The following is a 19,852-nucleotide window of genomic DNA, read 5'->3' on the forward strand; positions in this document are numbered from 1 at the left end:
AACACGTGTGTAAGCTAAGGTAACATAGATCTATCAGATATATTTTTGCTACATTGTATTTGTATAATATATACATGTATGACAGAAAATAGGTTAAATAAATTCATTCGGAAAACGTTAGACTTAATAAGCATATATTTACTACTAGGTAGCAAATGTCATATTTGATTACTGTTGATTGAATGAAACATATTAGCCTATCTTATTTTCCAAACGTTCAACATGACTGAATTAGGTACAATACAGATATAATTATATTAGTATGTGAGAAGTTAGCAGTTAACAGTGAGCTAAGCAAAAAGGCATTACGATTTATATAGGGAAATCAATGATCTGCTGTTATGCTCAGCTGGGTAAGCAATCTAGCAGAGTATTCCAAAATAAAGTGTAGAAATGCTTTGCTGGTATGCTCAGCTGGGTAAGCAATCTAGCAGGCCATTACTATGTTTATAATCTTACCTCTAAGAGAAGTTGCACTACCAAAGTTGGATAAGGATCTTGTCCGTAATATGTAACTGGTCGATCTATTGGACAATCAAAAACTTGCCACTCCGAGTTTAAAACGTATGACGACATATCCGCCTTTGTTGATATATTAATGACGTTAACTTGGTTACCACTGTATGCCCATGAACCAAATGTGAGGTTACACACTTGATAGTCAAATGGGAAATGTGTGACATCTACAGCACAAACGCTTCTGAAATGGCACGGAAATGACATGGAGATTAAACGGAAATGACACGGAAATGATATGGAGATTAAACGGAAATGACACGGAAATGATATGGAGATTAAACGGAAATGACATGAAAATGTCATGGAGGTGACATAGAAATCACATTGAGAATATTTTAAGTAGGTGCTCCTTTAGCTTGACACCTTTTAATGGCTCTTGTTCCTATTTTCATAATTTCCCTAAAATGTGCCTGTGTGTGTTAATGAGTGTATGTTTTGATAGTATGTGAGAAGTTAGCAGTTAACAGTGAGCTAAGCAAAAAGGCATTACGATTTATATAGGGAAATCAGTGATCTGCTGTTATGCTCAGCTGGGTAAGCAATCTAGCAGAGCATTCCAAAATAAAGTGTAGAAATGCTTTACTCGTATGCTCAGCTGGGTAAGCAATGTAGCAGGCCATTACTAAATAAAGTGTAAAAATGCTCTGCTGTTATACTCAGCTGGCTAAGCAATCTAGCGGGGCATTCCAAAATATAGTGTAAAAAGCTCTGCTGTTATGCTCAGCTGGCTAAGCAATCTAGCGGGGCATTCCAAAATATAGTGTAAAAATGTTCTGCTGTTATACTCAGCTGGCTAAGCAATCTAGCGGGGCATTCCAAAATATAGTGTAAAAAGCTCTGCTGTTATGCTCAGCTGGCTAAGCAATCTAGCGGGGCATTCCAAAATATAGTGTAATCATGATCTGCTGGTATGCTCAGCTGGCTAGGCAATCTAGCAGGGCATTCCTAAATATAGTGTAAAAATGCTTAGCTGTTATGCTCAGCTGGCTAAGCAATCTAGCGGGACATTCCAAAATAGTGTGTAAAAATGCTCTGCTGAATTGCTCAGCTGGCTAGGCAATCTAGAAGAGCATTCCTAAATATAGTGTTAAAAATGCTCAGCTGTCTAGGCAATCCAGCAGAGCATTCCTAAATATAGTGTAAAAATGCTCTGTTGGCAAGCTCAGCTGGGTAAGCAATCTAGCAGAGCGTTCCAAAATATAGTGCGTAAAATGCTCTGCTGGTATGCTCAGCTAGCTAAGCAATCTAGCAGGGCATTCCTAAATATAGTATTAAAAATGCTCAGCTGGCTAGGCAATCTAGCAAAGCATTCTGAAAATTAGTGTAAAAATGTTCTGCCGGAATGCTGAGCTGTCTAGACAAACTAGCAGGGCATTCTTAAATAAAGTATAAATTTCGTTGGTCTGCAACTGATTATTTGGCACTCGTAGACTTTCTGAAATATTTAGTGCCAATGCAGATAATGACATTTTTGACTTCTACAGGACCCTCAAGTGTCTATTTCTTTGGTCTCCGACTGATTCTGGGACGATCGCAGACTTTCAGGAATTTTTGGTGTTAATGACATTTGTGAAATTTTAGGACCATCCAGAGTCCATTTCGTTGGTCTGCGAATGTTTCTGGAACACTTGCAGACTTTCAGAAATTTTCGGTTCCAATGGAGATAATGACATTTTTTCTTCAAAAGGACCCTCCTGAGTCTATTTCGTTGGTCTGCGACTGATTCTGAGTCACTCGCACACTTTCAGGAATTTTGGTGTCAATGCAGAAAATGATATTTCTGACATATTGGGACCTTTCTGAATCCATTTTTTTGGTCTGCGACTGATTCTGAGGCACTCACAGACTTTCAGGAATTTTTTATGTCAAGGCAGATAATGACATTTTTTACTCTAGGGACCATCCACGGTCCATTTTTTTGGTCTGCGACTTAATCTTGGACAGTCACAGACTTTCAGGAATTGTTGGTGCCAATAGAGATAATTACAATTTTACTTCAAAAGGACCCTCTTGAGTCTATTTCATTGGTCTGCGACTGATTCTGAGTCACTCGCAGACTTTCAGGAATTTTGGTGTCAATGCAGAAAATGATATTTCTGACTTATTGGGACCTTTCTGAATCCATTTTTTTGGTCTGCGACTGATTCTGAGGCACTCACAGACTTTCAGGAATTTTTGATGTCAAGGCAGATAATGACATTTTTTACTTCTAGGGACCATCCACGGTCCATTTTTTTGGTCTGCGACTTAATCTTGGACAGTCACGGACTTTCAGGAATTGTTGGTGCCAATAGAGATAATTACAATTTATGACATTTTTGACCATCCAGAGTCTATTTCGTTGGTCTGCGACTGATTATTAGGCACTTGCAGACTTTCAGGAATGTTTGGTGCTAAGCCAGATAATGACATTTTAGGGTAAAAATGCTCTGCTTATGACTAAGGGGTCCTTAAAAGTAAAAAAGTCATGATCTGCAATGGCACTAAACATCCTGAAAGTCTGTGAGTATCAAGGAATCAGTCGCAGACCCAAGAAATATACTCTGGCGGTTCCCTTAAAGTCAGAAATGTCATTATCTCCATTGGCATCAATATTCCTGAAAGTCTGCAAGTGTCTCAAAATCAGTCGCAGACCAGCGAAATGAACTCTGGTGGGTCGCTAGAAGTCAAAAATGTCATTATCTTCATTGGCACCAGAGATTCCTGAAAGTCTGCGAATGTCCCAGAATCAGTCGCAGACCATAAAAATGGACTCTGGCGGGTCCCTAGAAGTAAAAATTGCCATCATCTCTATTGGCATCAAAACTGTCCTGAAAGTCTGCGAGTATCATACAATACGCTGCAGGCCAATGAAATGGACTCTTAAAGGTCCCTAGAAGTCAAAAATGTGATTATTTCCATTGGCACCAAACATTCCTGAAAGTCTGCGAGTGTCCAAGAATCAGTCGCAGATGACCAAAATGGAATCTTGTGGGTCCCTAGAAGTCTTAATTGTCAATATCAGCATTGGCACCAAAATTCCTGAAAGTTGCGAGTGTCCTTTAAAAAGTCGCAGGACAATGAAATAGTCTCTCAAAGGTCTTTGAAGTAAAAAATATCATTATTGCTATTGGCACCGAAAATTCCTGAAAGTCTGCGAGTGCCTCAGAATTGCCTAGAAGTCGAAAATGTCAATAAAACATTGGCAACAATAAATCCTAGAACTCAGAATCAGTCTGCCAACTGAGCATTCCACCAGAGCATTTTTTAACTATATTTCGGAATGCCCTGCTAGATTGCCTAGCCAGCTTAGCATTCCACCAGAGCATTTCTACACCATATTTAGTAATGCCCTGCTAGATTGCCTAGCCAGCTGAGCATTCCACCAGAGCATTTTTTTCACTATATTACGGAATGCTCTGCTATAGTGCCTAGCCAGCTGAGCATTCCAGCAGAGCATTTTTTACACTATATCTAGTAATGCTCTGCTAGATTGCCTAGCGAGCTGAGCATTCCACCAGAGCATTTTTTCACTATATTAAGGAATGCTCTGCTATAGTGCCTAGCCAGCTGAGCATTTCTGCAGAGCATTTTAACACTTTATTTAGTAATGCCCTGCTAGATTGCCTAGCCAGCTTAGCATTCCAGCAGAGCATTTTTACACTATATTTCGTAATGCTCTGCTAGATTGCCTAGCAGCTTAGCATTCCACCAGAGCATTTTTACACTATATTTAGGAATGCCCTGCTAGATTGCCTTGCCAGCTTAGCATTCCAGCAGAGCATTTTTACGCTTTATTTAGTAATGCCCTGCTGGGTTGCCTAGCCAGCTTAGCATTCCAGAATAGCATTTGTACACTATATTTAGTAATGTCTTGCTAGATTGCCTTACCATCTTAGCATTCCAGCAGAGCATTTTACACTATATTTAGTAATGCCCTGCTTGATTGCCTAGCCAGCTTAGCATTCCAGCAGAGCATTTTCTCACTATATTTAGTAATGTCCTGCTAGATTGCCTAGACAGCTTAGCATTCCAGCAGAGCATTTTACACTATATTTAGTAATGCCCTGCTAGATTGCCTAGCCAGCTGAGCATTCCAGCAGAGCATTTTTACACTATATTTAGTAATGCTCTGCTAGATTGCCTAGCCAGCTTAGCATTCCAGCAGAGCATTTTTTTCACTATATTCAGGAATGCCCTGCTAGATTGCCTAGCCAGCTTAGCATTCCAGCAGAGCATTTTTTACGCTTTATTAGTAGTAATGCCCTGCTGGGTTGCCTAGCCAGCTTAGCATTCCAGAATAGCATTTGTACACTATATTTAGTAATGTCTTGCTAGATTGCCTAACCATCTTAGCATTCCAGCAGAGCATTTTACACTATATTTAGTAATGCCCTGCTTGATTGCCTAGCCAGCTTAGCATTCCAGCAGAGCATTTTCTCACTATATTTAGTAATGTCCTGCTAGATTGCCTAGACAGCTTAGCATTCCAGCAGAGCATTTTACACTATATTTAGTAATGCCCTGCTAGATTGCCTAGCCAGCTGAGCATTCCAGCAGAGCATTTTTACACTATATTTAGTAATGCTCTGCTAGATTGCCTAGCCAGCTTAGCATTCCAGCAGAGCATTTTTTCACTATATTCAGGAATGCCCTGCTAGATTGCCTAGCCAGCTTAGCATTCCAGCAGAGCATTTTTACGCTTTATTTAGTAATGCCCTGCTGGGTTGCCTAGCCAGCTTAGCATTCCAGAATAGCATTTGTACACTATATTTAGTAATGTCTTGCTAGATTGCCTAACCATCTTAGCATTCCAGCAGAGCATTTTACACTATATTTAGTAATGCCCTGCTTGATTGCCTAGCCAGCTTAGCATTCCAGCAGAGCATTTGTACACTATATTTAGTAATGTCTTGCTAGATTGCCTAGACAGCTTAGCATTCCAGCAGAGCATTTTACACTATATTTAGTAATGCCCTGCTAGATTGCCTAGCCAGCTGAGCATTCCAGCAGAGCATTTTCTCACCATATTTAGGAATGCCCTGCTAGATTGCCTACTATCTTAGCTAGCCAGCTGAGCATTCCAGCAGAGCATTTTAACACTATATTTAGTAATGCCCTGCTAGATTGCCTAGCCAGCTGAGCGTTCCAGCAGAGCATTTTTCACTAAAGCTAGGAATGCTCTGCTAGATTGCCAAGACAGCTGAGTATTGCAGCAGAGCATTTTTACACTATATTTAGGAATGCCCTGCTAGATGCCAAAAACAGCTGAGCATTACAGCAGATCATTACCTTCCCTATATAAATTGAAATGCCTTTTTGCTTAGCTCACTGTTCACTGCTAACTTCTCACATACGTTTTGATATCCCCTCTGGTGATGCCGTGTGCAACTCAATCGAACCGAGTCTGCACTTTTCATATAACTTTTTGGGGATTAATGCTTCCGAGGAATCACTTTGTTTCCAGATTTTTGTTTGGTCTTATATTTTCATGTATACATTAAATAAATAAATAAATAAGTAAGTACGTATACTTGTACCTAAGCTAAATGGGAATTTTTTATGTATAATCTCAAGCGGTCCATGTATGTATCTATAGATAAAGGACAAAAATCATGTCACTTCTTACAAGGTGAATAATGTGTTCTGTTGGCAACATAAAACTCTGATATAGCAGCTGCATGAGATAGAACAATAATTACATGAAGTTTGTTGTTTCTTTGCAAATATTCTTTACTTAAAGTGTGCATTTTTACGATTTTTTTTATATATTTGATAGTTGACATACTTTATCGTAAACACCAATCTGATTAAAATTAGCTCTAAATAACGTTCCGCTTTTAGATCTAACCGTGACCAAATACGAAATCATTTCTTGTGACCTTTCACACAGCCAATCTTCGGCGAACTTTCATAATTTTGAAAGCGATGTGGTTTCTAATTTTAGCCCTGGGAAAACCAATACTTAGTAGGTATTTTTCACGATTTCCAGAACAAACATGGCGTTTTCCATATAGCCGACAGGTTAAATGGCAAAACAATCTTGCCCATTAAAATTGACTTAATTATTTCAAGTTAATTTGTTAAAAATTACTTCAAATTTTTTTTTCTAACAAAAATCAACAATTTATTTAACTTCCAAGGATAATTGTATTTTAATACTTCTTCTAATGCCTAGACAAAATGTCGTAAACATGACCTTTCCCTTTTGATATAACGGCAATCAAGTTCATTTACATAATATATCTACACTACTAAGTAAATTTGGAAAGAAAATGAAAAAAATGAAAGTAAAATGAAATAAAAACATGTATCGTAAAAATAAAGTTACCTCAGCAATGAAGGAAAATTAAACTTGATTACACCATTGCTATGTATGGCCAGGTTATAATCATCTATTCCAGATAATTTATCTGCTGCTGCACTGAAAACAAGTCATCTTGATAAATTAAGTAACAAACAATTTGTAAACTTCTTTCTAAAATATTTAAATTTGAATGGGAAACCGCCCCATTTTAATATCTCAAATCATCTGAAAGCTCAGAAAATAACAGTATTGTTTATATAAAATGAGTTGGACATTTTGATAACTTATCCTAATAAAACAAAATATGAAAAGAAATTTTTTATATGCATTCAAGATTGATAAAAAAACTCACAATAAAATGATGGATTCAGCAAACACATTTTAAGGAAAATAAATTAAATTATTATACACTTATAAATGAAATATTGAGAAGTATTGATGAAATAACATGCGTATTTTCATTTTCATTTTTCGTAATTTCACTACAATGAAATATATTTTCCGTATTTTCACTGGTGTCTTGCCGGACTACTGTCTTTTAAATTCATCCGATACACAAATTTTAATTGGTTTGTTTTTATTGTTTTACATGTATTAAATATAAGCCTGTAAATACAAAAGCAGATAGTTAATATGCTAGTTTTCTTTGAAAACTTTTAGGAGGTGTAAGTTAGAAAGTATTATTTAAGACTTTGATGATTTAATACGTATGCAAATATTGAGGTAAAAGACACACACATTTTTGGACTTTTAAATCAATGTTTATAACATTAACATCTTTAAAGGCTGTTTTTCCAAATGGTATTACGGAATGTTTGTTTGATTGCTGAAGTTGTACTCATACCTTATTCTTGAAAAGAAATATCTTTCTAGAATACAGAAATATAGTCGTAACTGCTATATTAATATCTATGAAGTTATTATATAAAATTTGATTTCAACAAAGGAGAGCAATGGTCATGGAACCATTGAACCGTCGGCGCCCAGTGGGTCACCTAAAAGGAATACAGATACAAATGTACTTGTGAATATTATACCTGTTATCTCAACCGCAATACGTTATAGTAATTCAAGAATAATGTCATTTTCTCTTTGTCATAAATATCAATACTGTAAAGGTCAATGAATAATTGATAAACTTAAATTATCATTACTTATCATATAAGGTGAGATCTGGCACCCAGACTTTATTCTGTGGAACAATGATGTCATTTATTCCTTCGAAATTACTAGCATTCCATTTTAACCTACAATCTTCCCATTCCTGCAACATACAAAAATTGTTTTGTTCATTTTTGTTTCTAGATAAAATCATTTATTTACATAATACAATGTACTAATGTAAATACGTATACAACATTAACATAATAAAAGGTACATTCATGTATGCATAAATAATACAGGATCGAAAAAAAACAAACAACCAAACATCGTTTTGCCATATAAAGTTCCTGATGCTTTTTATAATATGACCCTTTTCAATGTTACCTATTTTGCAAACTGTACTCACAAGAAAAGCATTATATGTGGCACATTTACCTTATTCTGTAAACAATATTAAGCAATATAGACGCTTATTGACCAGTGTTAGTCAGTACCTCGAAAATGCTGTCATATTGAGAAAGCCTGTTGCATTTATAAATATTGTTAATTGGAATATTTGTTGTTCATTGTAAAACTTAACGCAGAATAATACAGTTTGTAATTTTAATCTGTTATGAATACTTTACTAGAGTTAGTTTTTGCTTCATCTAGTAATATGATGCTTGTGGGTGGAGCGCTACTATCATTTTGCGAGTGGTCGATTGTCTGTCTAACAAAGTATTTAAAATCACACATGTAAATCAATTCTGTTAACCACAACTAATGTGGAAAAATCTGACTCACCATTCGAACCCATAGAATAGAATTCAAAAATTGTCTTGGCTCTTCCTGAAACGATAGTATTTATACTTTAATCAAGCTTGGTAAATTCTTAATCTAAGCATGTTTTTAGTATGGGTAAGAGTTCGTATTAAGACGACCGTAGGGAGTCTTATCGAACTCTTACCCATATAACTGCAAATCGGCTCTTACAACTCGATATCAGATAAAAATATAGAAAGTGTCACCTCTTTAATTAAGCAAAACATTATTTTTCCCCAGCAGTCACGTACAAACAAGGATGGGGTCCAAATACTTAATCTGGCATTTTAAACAATGAGTTTTCAACAATACCTAGGATTGTTAATGCAATTCATTCCTGTCATATGAAACAAAATAATGTTTTGCTTACTTTTTCTAGAAAATATAAACAGTCAGCAATTAATAATTAACATTTTTCTTAGAGTTAAAAGGATATCAAAAAGTTACTGTGTTCTCATTTGTCTCTGTGAGCTGAGCTCCACTTGTATTATCTTTGTAATAAATTTGAATGTATCCTCACATTGCTACAGTGTTATCAGCCTTATTAGAAACACCTGACCTGGCTAATTAAAATATGCCAATCACAATTTTCACTATCAGCACTGGTTTCTTCATGACAAAGCGGATACACTAATTACTGCCGAGTAAGAGCCGATTTGCAGTTATAAACAGTAATTAAGCAATAAATAATAAAGCAATAATTAGTGTAGATAGTGAAAATTGTGATTGGCATATTTTAATTAGCCAGGTCAGGTGTTTCTAAAAAGGCTGATAACACTGTAGCAATGCGAGGATACATTCAAATTTATTACATAGATAATGCATGTGGAGCTCAGCTCGCAGAGACAAATGAGTACACAGTAACTTTTTGATACCCTTTTAACTCTAAGAAAAATGTCAATTATTAATTGCTGACTGTTTATATTTTCTAGAAAAATGAGCAAAACATTATTTTGTTTCATATGACAGGAATGAATTGCATTAACAATCCTATGTATTGTTGAAAACTCATTGTTTTACAGGCCAGATTAAGTAATTGGACCCCATCCATGTTTGTTCGTGACTGCTGGGAAAAAACGATGTTATGCTTACTTCCTATATTTTTATCTGATATCGAGTTGTAAGAGCCGATTCGCAGTAATATGGGTAAGAGTTTGATAAGACTCCCTACGGTCGTCTTAATACAAACTCTTACCCATACTTAATACGATTTGTGTAAAATGAGCACAACTTTGTTGAATTCCGTATTCATGTTTGACTCATCGTTTGAGTTTTGCTGGCCAAATCAGCACAGATCACTTCAGCATCAGCTTAAGTATTATGTATTGTAAAAATGACAAAAACGGGTACATTTTGCTTTGGTTGGATTTAATGTCGCACCATTATAGTAGAGTTCATATGGCGAAGAAGACATCAGGCATCCCGCTGTGAATTATTTCAGACATGAACAGGCACCTGAGAAGAACCACTTTGTTCTGCAAATGAGCTGGATAGTTCCTTACACCAAAGATTCTCAAGTTCCTAGCATGATTGGACCCAACAGACGGAATACGAAATACGGAGCAAATGCAGGGAGGAGCATTGGTTGGTTTATGAGATGTAGCAATTAAGTAATTTTAAGAACAGCCCTCATCGAAATCCAACCAGAAGATTCAGTTTTTGAATTTTGTTCTAAAATATAGAATGAACTATGTTAGTTTTTTATGTTATTAATTTTTTTTCCTCTTTATTGGTCATTGCATGCATTGATTGACATTTTAACAAATGAGTATATAACAATAGATTATCAGATGAAATAATTGTACTCATATTATTCTTGTATATACAATACAATATAAAGACAATGGAAACGATTTAATTTGTGTTATTACATAGTTTAGTATTATGTTGCAAATAAGAAATCTTATATATAAAGATAAGAGAAATATTAAAATGCATAGTTACTAGATCAACAATTTGTCTTAATGCAAAGTCAATGTACACTTCTGTGATGGACGATGCTTTACACATGGGTCTTGTTTCTGCCTGGTAGTCTGATGTCATGTTCCGGAATAATTCATCTAGAATTGAGCATCTTATACCTGAAAAAATATAGATATATTTATCTTAATTGTTCTCTTTAATCAAAGCAGGTTTTTGTTGTACAAAATAGTTTTTAGCACTTTGAAGGCACTCACAACAACTTTCATAAGTCCAAGGAAAACAAAATTGTTTTTTGTTAAGTGTTTTATACTAGTACTTGTTTTCCAATAAATGACAAGTTTTAAAGCATTTTATCGATCAACAGAATGGACATTTTCTCGTAAAAATTATAGCTATGACGGACGAATAATGCATTATTATTAACCGTCGCGTAGATTTGTTTAAAATAAAACAATGAACTTTAGTTTTAACATATTTTTATTCAAGATATATAAACATGTTAATAAATTACAATTTAAAGCAGAAAGGAAATGGACAGAGAGCTGAAATAGCTCATGGTAGTTCTCGCCTTGTATTTTGAGAGAGAGGGGGTGTTCATTAGTTATTGCAAATCAGACAGCCCAAAAAGTACCAAGTATACAGGTATGGTCTAAGTTAAAAGATTGTTAACAGCAGATGTACTGATATTAAAACACGTTTTATAAAAGCCAATTTAAAGGTTGTTTCAGCGTTGAGAATATTATACAACAAATAACTTATTATAAGCCGCGTCACGACAAAACCAACTTAATGCGTTTGCGACCAGCATGAATCCAGACCAGCCTGCGCATCCGCGCAGTCTGATCAGGATCCATGCTGTTCACTATCAGTTTCTCAACTTGTAATAGTGTTTGTAAGCGAACAGCATCGATCCTGATCAGACTGCGCGGATCAGGATCCATGCTGCTCGCTATCAGTTTCTCTACTTTTTATAGTGTTTGTAAGCGAACAGCATGGATTCTGATCAGACTGCGCGGAAGCGCAGGCTGGTCTGGATCCATGCTGGTCGCAAACGCATTACGTTGATTTTGTCGTGACGCGGCTCATATAATTGTCTGACAAGTCTAACAGCAAAAAGGAAAACTATGCAAAATGTGCAAAACAAATTTTGAAACAAAGACAAAAATAAACGTTTTGTCGACAAAAAAGCAAAGACACTATATATCAAATGCTTAGTTAGCTTTGTTGCTTAATCAAATCAATTATCTAACATTGTTTGATTATATAATTGATTTTTATGTTTATTTATATTATCTTATAATCTAGCAATATTTCCGGAATGTGTAGGATTATGAAATAGGAGTCACCTAATTCATTTAACATATACAATAAAATGTTTAGAGTAAATAATGCGTCATTTATTCTATCAACATAGTAGAAGAGCAATAATGTGACAATTAATGGATTGTATGGAAAGTACTTTTATGGCATTTATTGGAATTGTACACTGCAAACAATGAGCAATAAAAGTTATGTATCTGCAAATATTTGTTTTGGTTTGCCATCTAAAGGTGATTATGTATGCTTTTTGTGATATTTTTAACATTCTAACATGCTTCAAAATATTTCCCTATCAAACAGATAGACTGATAGGGAAATCAAGTGCATTATTACATGATATATGCATAGCATAAAAACGAATGCATACACGCCATATGACATCATATATATGACGTCAATAAACCAAATGAAGTCAGGAAAATTACTTCCACGCCCAATGTAGTTCAGCGTATAATTACCTTTTTTCTTTATCATTAGCATGTTAGAATGTAAACAAATTTAAATTGTAAACATTATAGAAGAATAATGCACGGTTTATCGTTCAAAAGCTTTGCAATTAATCACGCAGGCCACCCGGCCTTTGTGATTATATTCCAACGCATTAGAATTTCAACCGTGCATTATTCTACGACAATGCACTCAAAATTGATAGATATTTCCTAAGCATACTTTACTTTTTTATTGGACATATAAACCCGTATACAGTATAAAATAAATGTGTCATCGTTCAATTCGAACAGTAAGTAAGTTATTAAGTAAATTGTTTATTATTGTGACATGTGCATAGTCAAATACAAATAACAATCGTATATATGTACAATTATAGCACCCGGCCCAATGGGCCTATAAGTTACCAATGTAATGATTTCATAATGCATCATAGAAAACATAGAATGTAGAAATCATGGTATAAACAAATATAAAGTGTAACCTGATTCTGGTTAATGCTTACAAACAATATTTCAAGGGCTACAAACGTTTAACGCTCTATATAGAGCTTTATTGAGAGTTGCGTAGTTAGTTTTTTTTTCCATTTATTATTATCATTGTCATTAAACATTGAACATTAAATTGATTAATTCGAAAGTACAGTCGTTTCATTCATTTCAAATTATTTTTTAAACAAACTGATACATTTTATTAATAAATTTATTATATGTATTCGGGCAACTTGTTTTTCGTATATTATATTAACTTTCGAAGGGTTCAGAGTGTTGTTGTTCCTGCCATTAAAACATTATTTTCATCCTGAAAACACACTGGTTGTTAACGTATTTAAGAAAGAAGAAATTCGTCAAGTTTTACGAAATGTTTTATTATTTATTTCATACTTATTATTCAAATGTGAAATATAATAAAATTTGACTGTCTAATATTTCTTCATATAAACCCGTTTTGCTGTTTAGCATTTTTGAAAATCACAAACATTGATGCAATAGAAAGTTATATGTAGAGTATGTAAGACAGTCTTGTAAGGCATCACAATGGAAAAACAAAACCACTCATTGTTTAATGCTGTATTTTGTTCCTTATTTTTCATGATATACAGCACTGCTATTTTCTCAAGTATGGTGCATTATATTTATCATAACCAGCAACTAGATTCAAAGTGCTTTCAGAGAGAATTACGTTTCTTTTTAGTCAGAGTATGATATCAACATATTTAAAACCATCCAAATTAAAGTTACAAAGAAAATAAAACAAATCTTTTATAATTTACATTATTAGTTTAAAAAAAACAAATTAAAAAATACAACAAGAAAAACAAACCGATCGTTTTATAAAATCCATAGAAAAAAGCAACAAATAAAACAGCAAGAACAACAGCACCCTCCCTTTAAGTAACAACAACAACAACAAAATCCTGAACTTACCTGTAAAGGTAATTAAAAGCAAAATTATAAATTCCTTTTTTAGCATTATTGTTCGCACGCACAACTCTGAGTCACAAATGCTTATTTATCAGACAATGTGCATACTGTTTATTGATATACCCTTAACCAAGTATTTGCTTCTATTCTATTCGTCACAGCAGTCGGGTCTAAATCAACACAAATCACGAATCACTTGTTATATAACAGCTTAAAGAACTTCTGTTTGTCGTATCGAACTTCTATATCACAGCAACCGGAAAAATAAATAGATATAAAATTGAGCCGCGTCACGACAAAACCAACATAATAGGTTTGCGACCAGCATGGATCCAGACCAGCCTGCACATCCGCGCAGTCTGATCAGGATTCATGCTGTTCGCTATAAGTCTCTCTACTTGTCTAGATCCATGCTGGTCGCAAACCCATTATGTTGGTTTTGTCGTGACGCGGCTCAAATGTATTTTTATAAACATGACGTTTGAAACTCTACAATATTGCACTAGCTTGTTTGTACAATCATATTGAACCGATGTAATCCTGAAGCAGGGACATTTATGACCATAAAGCTTCTAATGATTTAAATTTTCAGGATTGTTTACCTGTTAATGATTACCTATTTTCTCTGAGGAGTGGATTATTGGGTTATAGATCAAAATCAATTCTAACACCGTCATCCCCGGATGTAGTGGTGTCTAAAGAAATATTGTGAGAATCGTTATGTTATCATATTTTCGCTTCATTTAGCGCTATTTCCATCACGTTCGTTTGGCGCAACGGAATAGTGTGTCTTCCTATAGTTGAAAGGCATTAATGTTTGACATTAAATACAAAAGAATTATTTATCGATGACACCACTAAACAGAGATATTTATATTATAGAATATTGTCTTCAAGAACTCGAGTTAATCATTTTGTTTTTGTTTATTTTAGTAAAGCGTGCAAATAATTGATACTCAATGTCAATTTAATTGGTAAGTCGTCTATTCACTGGTAACAATAAGGTTATTCAGAAAGTAATTGTAGTTTTAAATATAGAGATATATAGCAAAAAATATAGTACATTAGTACAAGACAATAAAAAGAATTCATTTGTATGAAGACATTCTACCCTAAGGACAATGTTAAACTTGACATCCTTTTATAATCTGAAGAGTTTCATAAATCATCATCATCATCATCATCATCATCATCATCATCATCATCATCATCATTATCATCATCATCATCATCATCATCATCATCATCACCACCATCATCATCATCATCATCATCATCACCACCATCATCATCATCATCATCATCATCATCAGCATCATCATCAATCATTCATTCATTCATTCATTTAATTTTTTGCATTATCAATAAACCATGTACCTATGATTATAAGAGATACAATAGAGGCCATAGTCTGCTAGACCTTTTCTTCTTTATCTTTCATTATCGCTGTGTTGTTTTTTTGTTGTTGTTTTTTTGTGTGTTTTTTTCGTTGTTGTTGTTTTTTAATTTTTTTTGGTGAATACCCGTATATTTATAATGGGATATTTTTTTCTTTATCTTTATATAATTTTTCGTTATTTCGTTCCCTGCTCAGCACCTATATTCTTCTCTTAAATAAGATCATATTGACCCACATTTTTTCTTGTTTTTTTTATTCCTTCATTAACATCCGTATCCATTTTCATTGCTTAATTAAGTGGACACAATATAGTCAGTTCTTAATAGTGAAATATAATAATCATAATATTCACCACTCTAATCTGAATATCATTAATAACCTTAAACTGATTATCAATCAGGTATAGTCATTAGTTATTCATTACTATGCCATGACGGAAATTGAATTGATTTTTAATCAAATGACGCATCCGATAACTATGCTAGTATCTTGTCAAAAATAATTGCTTTATCTTTATAGGCAACAAATCACCGTATCACCGTTATTTTTCATAGATTTATAAATGCAAGCGTGATTTTTATTCGCCTTTCATAAAAATGAGGTCATATTCAATGCAGGAATCAATGTTAATGTTCTATAGATGTCATCTGGGACACAATTTCCATGCTCTGAATAAAGTATCTGATTTGTTTTCACTAATGCCACTAGTTTAAAGCCATTTAACGCATGATAAGAATATCTGATTTTATTATTTTATATTTGTTTGAGCTTGGACTTGGTAGAATATGGAATTGCTGTAGTTCATGTTATCTAACGGAAGCAAAGCTGATCAAAATGATGAGAATGGTGATGATGATTAATGATCACAATGATTATGATGATGATGGTCGTGATGGTGGTGATGATACTAATGGTGATGATGATGATGATTAACGATGATCATGATGATCGTGGTGACTATGATGATGATAGTCCTTGTGATTGTCGTTATAGCTATGGTGATAATTGCTAATGATGATTATGATGATGACAATAATAGTCTTTAAGGTGGTCGTTGTGGAGATGATGGTGATGATGGTTATGATGATTTATATTGATGATGATTGATGATGATAGTGATCGTTATGAGGGTGGTTGTGATGATGGTTTTGATAATAATGATAATTATGATGATTCTGATAAAAAAAAATAGTCTTTATTGTGGCCGTTGTGGCTATGGTGATGATTGTGGCGCCGTTAAATGTCGCAACGCCGCTAAATGTCGCACTTGCCGCTTATTGTCGCACCATTGCCGCTAAATATCGCAACCGCCGCTAAATGTCGCAAAATCATTTGCCGTTAAATGTCGCAATGTTAACGCTAAATGTCGCACGAATTTCCCTTACCGTTAAATGTCGGAACACTACCGTTAAATGTCGCAAGATGTAAATTCATGTTAAAATCATGATTAAAGTAGTATTATATTACTTTTTAACATTCTCATAGTTATTTTTATTGTAATTGCCATCTTTGTTTTACATGTTTTCTTTTATGAACCTAAATATCGAGGTTTTGAGCTGCTATATAATGTAATCTTTAGGCTAGAAAGGATAATTGATACTAAATTCTCAATAGATAAGTATTTTCTTTTGTTTCCCATTTTCATTTGTAACCCTGATTGACAACAGATTAAAGGTATTATGGTATTGTCGCTCTCAGAATTTGGTTTAAGTAATATCATTTATTTTCCCAAACACTACCGAATTTACTTTAAATGTGGTTTATTTGTTAACTATGATCATATGATGCAATATCAAAGGACAGATAATCCTAGATGTAGTTTACAAAGTTATTCCCCTTATTTCTCTAAGATGTTTTCGCTCTGCTTAACCTTTTGGTTACGGCTAATTTCAAACATATTCACTTTAAACTTAAATACTTATTTCATATAAAAGTACTAATGCATTTCTAAAGGACAGATGATCCTGACAGGTATTTTTGCTAAATTATCTCTCTTTTTATATTTTCCCCCCAAAATACATATTAAATCTTCAAACGTGAAGGCAAAATTTTTATTTTATCAGAAATGGCAAATACGTGAAAAACATAGTATGAAATGCACGGTCAATACGAAAATCGAAAACAAAAAATATCATGTAGTACTCCTTGATCATGTAGTATTCGATCCGCAGTCGGGCGTTAGATATGACCGAATTTTACGATTAACACATATAATATGCACCGGAATTTTTGTTAGCAGCCAGCCCGCATAGCTCAATCGGTTAGAGCGCGAGACTTGTAATCTCGACCTTGTGGGTTCGATTCCCGGACTGGCAAACTAAAATTACTAATCAGTCTTTCGGATATCACTTTTAATCGAGGTCCCATGTATGGGTGCTTCTAGGGGAAGCTTCTGGAATTGGGGCATCTTTCTGTACCTGTAATTGCACTATCTCCAAAATCTAGAATGACTAATACACTTTTGGAGGACTCGCCCATATGGGCAACCGGTGGCGAGTATAAATAAACGCAAATACACACACAGTAAGCAGATGTCAAAGTTAGAATGAGGTCACAAGATTTAGTACATTTTACGATTTGTCAAACACTATTTACGCTTTGACATTGTGGCAAGTGATATTTTACTCGCCTATGAAAGATTCTCAGTAAATACCATATAATAAGAATACAAATAATGGGTTAAGCTCATATTGGCCTTTCTATTTGGCTGAAGACAGCTAGCCGTATTGGCCAGAGAATTTAGGGTTTTTATATCATTGCTTTGCTGTAATGAAAATCTTAATCTGTAAGCTTCATTTTAAATATTTCAATGAAATTAAATCTGACATCTTTCGAAAAACACAAGACATGAATAATACATATGTAACGAAGATATTAGTTAGATATCTGTAACCACTTTTATGTTCGAATTTTTATTCACGAGTTTGATTTGAACTTTTTTTTCTTATCATGTCCGAATGCGCATGTCGAGTACGTCATAGTGAAGTTCAAATGACCATAAATACAAAACATACGCACAATAGAGTATCTATTTTCAGATAATTTTAAGAACTTTATTTTTCAAAACAAAAACATAAGACAGATGTGTAAAGAAAACATCTTTTTAATTTATTGCAACAATAATATGAATAACCACTGCCTTTCTGGTGTTAAAATGGAAATAAAAACACGCATACGAGAAGCAACTTTGATAAAAGCGTAAACTGTTTGTGTGAACTTCACTCTGCAAATTAAAATCTATTTAACTTTTGTAACCATGCCCCATTGATCCCTACCTCAATCAAAAGGAAGAATACCATGCATGTTATCTACCTTCCAAATATGAAATACATTTGTCAATAAATAAAGGCTGTAAAAGTGTAGAAATCTATTTTTAGAACTGGCGACCTTGACCCAACTGAACCCTTACTCCATCCAAAGGAGAAGACTTCAATTTTATGTTCCTACAGATATAAAAGTCATCTCTCAAAAGAATAATGTTAATGCACCTGTAAAAATGTGAAAATCTATTTTTGGCATTGGTGACTTTGGCCTTGACCCACAGGACCCCTAACTAAACCCAAAGGAAGAGGACCTCCCTTGGCATGTTTGTATTAAACATGAAATATATTAAGTAATAGAAAGAGCATCGAAACACGAGGCTAGCTGATTTATACTCGGGGGCTACGCCCCCTCGTACAATCAGATAGCCTCGTGTTTTGATGTTCTTTCTCTTTTGTATCATAGTCAAACATAAAATCACGTTCCCTGATACCACAAAATGAAACCCCACAAAAAAGTAACCAATGAACGAGCATCTGAATATGATATTTCCATCGCTATCCCTTTTTCTGTCGTCACAATATGTAAACCCTGGACAAAATGAACCAATCAATGGGCATGCTCTGGAGTACGGGTAACTAATACCTGCACTCCAGTTAACGCACTGTGCGTGTATATGTATACGATTTAACTCTGACACATTTTCAACAGCAAGGTCCCCAAACTATGATACAACTTAACAATAAAGGCTTAATGAGCGAAAATGTTATAAAAATTTTCACACCAGTGACCTTGACACTAGAGACCCGTTACTCCACAAAAAATACACGGCCATTAAAGGTATTAGGTTAACCATACAAGGTCCTATTTTCAAAGTGAAAAAAAGGAATATAACTAGTGAAAATTTAATGTCAGAGTTATATAACTTGGCAATATCATGAACTTTCTCTAAATAAGTAAGTGTGGAAATTATGAAGCCATAAGTATAGACAGTACTTAAAAAATCCATCTTGCCGGTTTAGGTTCACGATATTCATTATCAAACTGCTGAAAATGGCAATAATTTGATAAAAATTTATGCAATAGTTATGTAACTTGCCAGAGTCAAATAATAAATGTGTAAATTATGAAGCCATTTGTACGAGTAGATTTAAGCAAAAAAACCCAACTTGCCATTTTATTATTTTGATCGTTCCATTTTTTATAACATGACACCAATTTTAGGCTGCCAGGCTCCTAGACTGCCAGCTTTAGGCTATTAGACTGCAAAGTTCAGTGCCCTTAAGGTAAAGGCGTTTTTTCCATAGTGCATTTGTATGTGCTTTTGCAAGACCTTTCATAGTGATTTTACTGTATTATAAATTGTTT

At 34.3% G+C, this 19,852-nt stretch overlaps 1 protein-coding gene across 1 annotated transcript; it reads right to left on the bottom strand.

Annotated features, from left to right (window-relative positions):
* Positions 1-459: 459 nt before the first annotated feature.
* On the bottom strand, positions 460-14,091 carry LOC132737862 (neuronal acetylcholine receptor subunit alpha-9-like; the record flags this gene model as incomplete). The annotated part of the gene is made up of 6 exons (XM_060725228.1): positions 13,828-14,091; positions 10,655-10,791; positions 8,693-8,737; positions 7,960-8,069; positions 6,830-6,922; positions 460-700 (listed from the first exon to the last, which is right to left on the bottom strand). Coding segments are annotated over exons 1-6 (672 nt in total), but the record flags the coding sequence as incomplete, so codon positions are not given.
* Positions 14,092-19,852: the final 5,761 nt, after the last annotated feature.

The sequence above is a fragment of the Ruditapes philippinarum genome, unplaced genomic scaffold, assembly GCF_026571515.1.
Source record: "Ruditapes philippinarum isolate M1 unplaced genomic scaffold, ASM2657151v2 ctg12557_1_1_1_1, whole genome shotgun sequence".
NCBI lineage: Eukaryota > Metazoa > Mollusca > Bivalvia > Venerida > Veneridae > Ruditapes > Ruditapes philippinarum.